Genomic DNA, 1,857 nt, shown 5'->3' on the forward strand with positions numbered 1-1,857 from the left:
CTCTCTCTCTCTCTCTCTCTCTCACACACACAGCTTGCATTTTTATATTTTCTGTAAAGGGACAGCAAATAGTCTCCTTTTCCTAGTGTCAGTTAGCTGTAGCCAGACCCTATGGGGATGAGGCTGGGAAGAAACCCCCTTGGACGTATCTCTACCTTTCAGAAAAATAAATAACCAAGAAGCAAGACAAGCCTAAGCAAAAAGAGATACTTTCATTTTGGTCTTTACATTTATGACTAGCAAGATAATGAAGGGAGGTAATTCTGAAAGCTTTATGTCTGTTTTACCGGTCCCTCAAGCACTGAGAAAGATAATAGTCAATGGATGGTGTCCATAAGGATTTTTTCTCCTTCTCCCCTGACAGCCATTGACAGGATCATTTTGTATTTGCAATTGCTGTCACTGAAGCGCGGAGAAAAGGCCCATGTAAGGCCAGAAGGATGAGGGGACTTTCCTGCAAGGATTTCTATTGTCATCACAATGGCAATAATAGTCACTGTAATTTCCATCCTGCTTCTCTATGGAGTGTCTACCTTGTGGAGCTTAAGACTATGGGATTTGGGTCACATAAAATCAGACTAGCAGAAAATCATGCTTTGTAAGCTTGCAAGAGTATTTTATAAAAAACGGTAGAGAGAACCTTTGTAACAAGATGAGCATAATTAACATTGCAGGTCACTTGACGACTACAATTATTTATGGGATGCTAATAGATTTTTCAGAAGCTGTCAGATGCAATATCAATTTGACAGTCTCCCCTCCCCCCCTCCTGTCTCTGGATTGTTAAACCACTGCTAGTTTTCTTTTGTTGTTGTTGTTGTTTTCCCTACAGACCTGGTTTATTATTTCAGGGAAGTGGTTGCAAATTGCAAGTAAGATCTCAGACGTCTTCTGGTAGTTTTTCTTTATTTTCGACAATTTAACCATAAAGACAAGAGCCATGTCTTCTAATTTCATTTACACATATTCTCATCTCCTGGCACCCTGACCTGCACAGAGTTAAATTTCAGTGTTAACTGGCTTTCTGACACTAGGGACATCAAACCTTCCCCAAGTATGACTTTGTGAGAAGAGTCCTTTGTGAATATGAAAAATTTCTAAGAGTGGCTGAAGGTGGGGAGACAGAAGGTGAAGACAAGAAAAAGGAGCTGGAGAAGACGTAACCGGAAGACAAGAAAGACAAGCAAGAGAGAGAGAGAGAGAGAGGAGAGAGAGAGGGAGGGAGGGAAGAAGGAAGGAAGGAAGGAAGGAAGGAAGGATGGAAAAAGAAGGGAAAGAAAGAAGGCAGGAAAGAAGGAAGGGAGGGAAGAAGGAAGAAAGAGAAAGAAGGGAAAGTAAGAAGGAAGGCAGGAGGAAGGAAGGAAGGAAGGAAGGAAGGAAGAAAGGAAGGAAGGAAGGAAGGTAGGAAGGAAGGAAGGAAGGGAGAGCAATCCAGAGATTGAATGGGCAAGAAAAACAGCGAGCACGCACGCAGGGCAGAACTACAACTCCCAGAGTTCCTTGCGGCCCCACCTCCCCAGCCGCCTGTTTCCTAAGCAACCCCATTAAACAAGATGGCAGCCCCCGAGAAAGGTCCCCAGAGATGGGGAGAGCCCCCCTTGGGGCAGAACAACTCACCAAGTGGGGCCCAGCCTCCGCACCCAGAAAACGAGCGTCCGTCTCCGTCTGCTTTCCCCATGGGACGGAAGCCACCAGGTAACTTCACCAAAACCTCCTCCCACTTGCTCCACCAGCTGGTTCAGCGCTACCAGGATTCCGAAGCGGAAGAAGAGGACCTGGGCGAGGGCGACTGGGAGTCCGACGAGTCCTCCGAGTCCGAAATGCCGATTTTGGAGGTGTGCTCCCCCCCAGCCCCCC

The 1,857-nt window shown here is 46.2% G+C and overlaps 1 protein-coding gene across 1 annotated transcript in view; it reads left to right on the forward strand.

Moving 5' to 3' along the window:
* The first annotated feature begins 1,553 nt into the window (after positions 1–1,553).
* The window catches only part of Lrguk (leucine-rich repeats and guanylate kinase domain containing), a 103,545-nt gene continuing 103,241 nt past the window's right edge, over positions 1,554–1,857 (forward strand). The window contains exon 1 of the mRNA XM_013021543.1: positions 1,554–1,835. Coding sequence (XP_012876997.1) covers positions 1,554–1,835 — 282 coding nt within the window. The remainder of the gene's footprint in view (positions 1,836–1,857) is intronic.

Source organism: Dipodomys ordii, unplaced genomic scaffold (assembly GCF_000151885.1).
Source record: "Dipodomys ordii isolate 6190 unplaced genomic scaffold, Dord_2.0 Scaffold56, whole genome shotgun sequence".
Lineage (NCBI taxonomy): Eukaryota > Metazoa > Chordata > Mammalia > Rodentia > Heteromyidae > Dipodomys > Dipodomys ordii.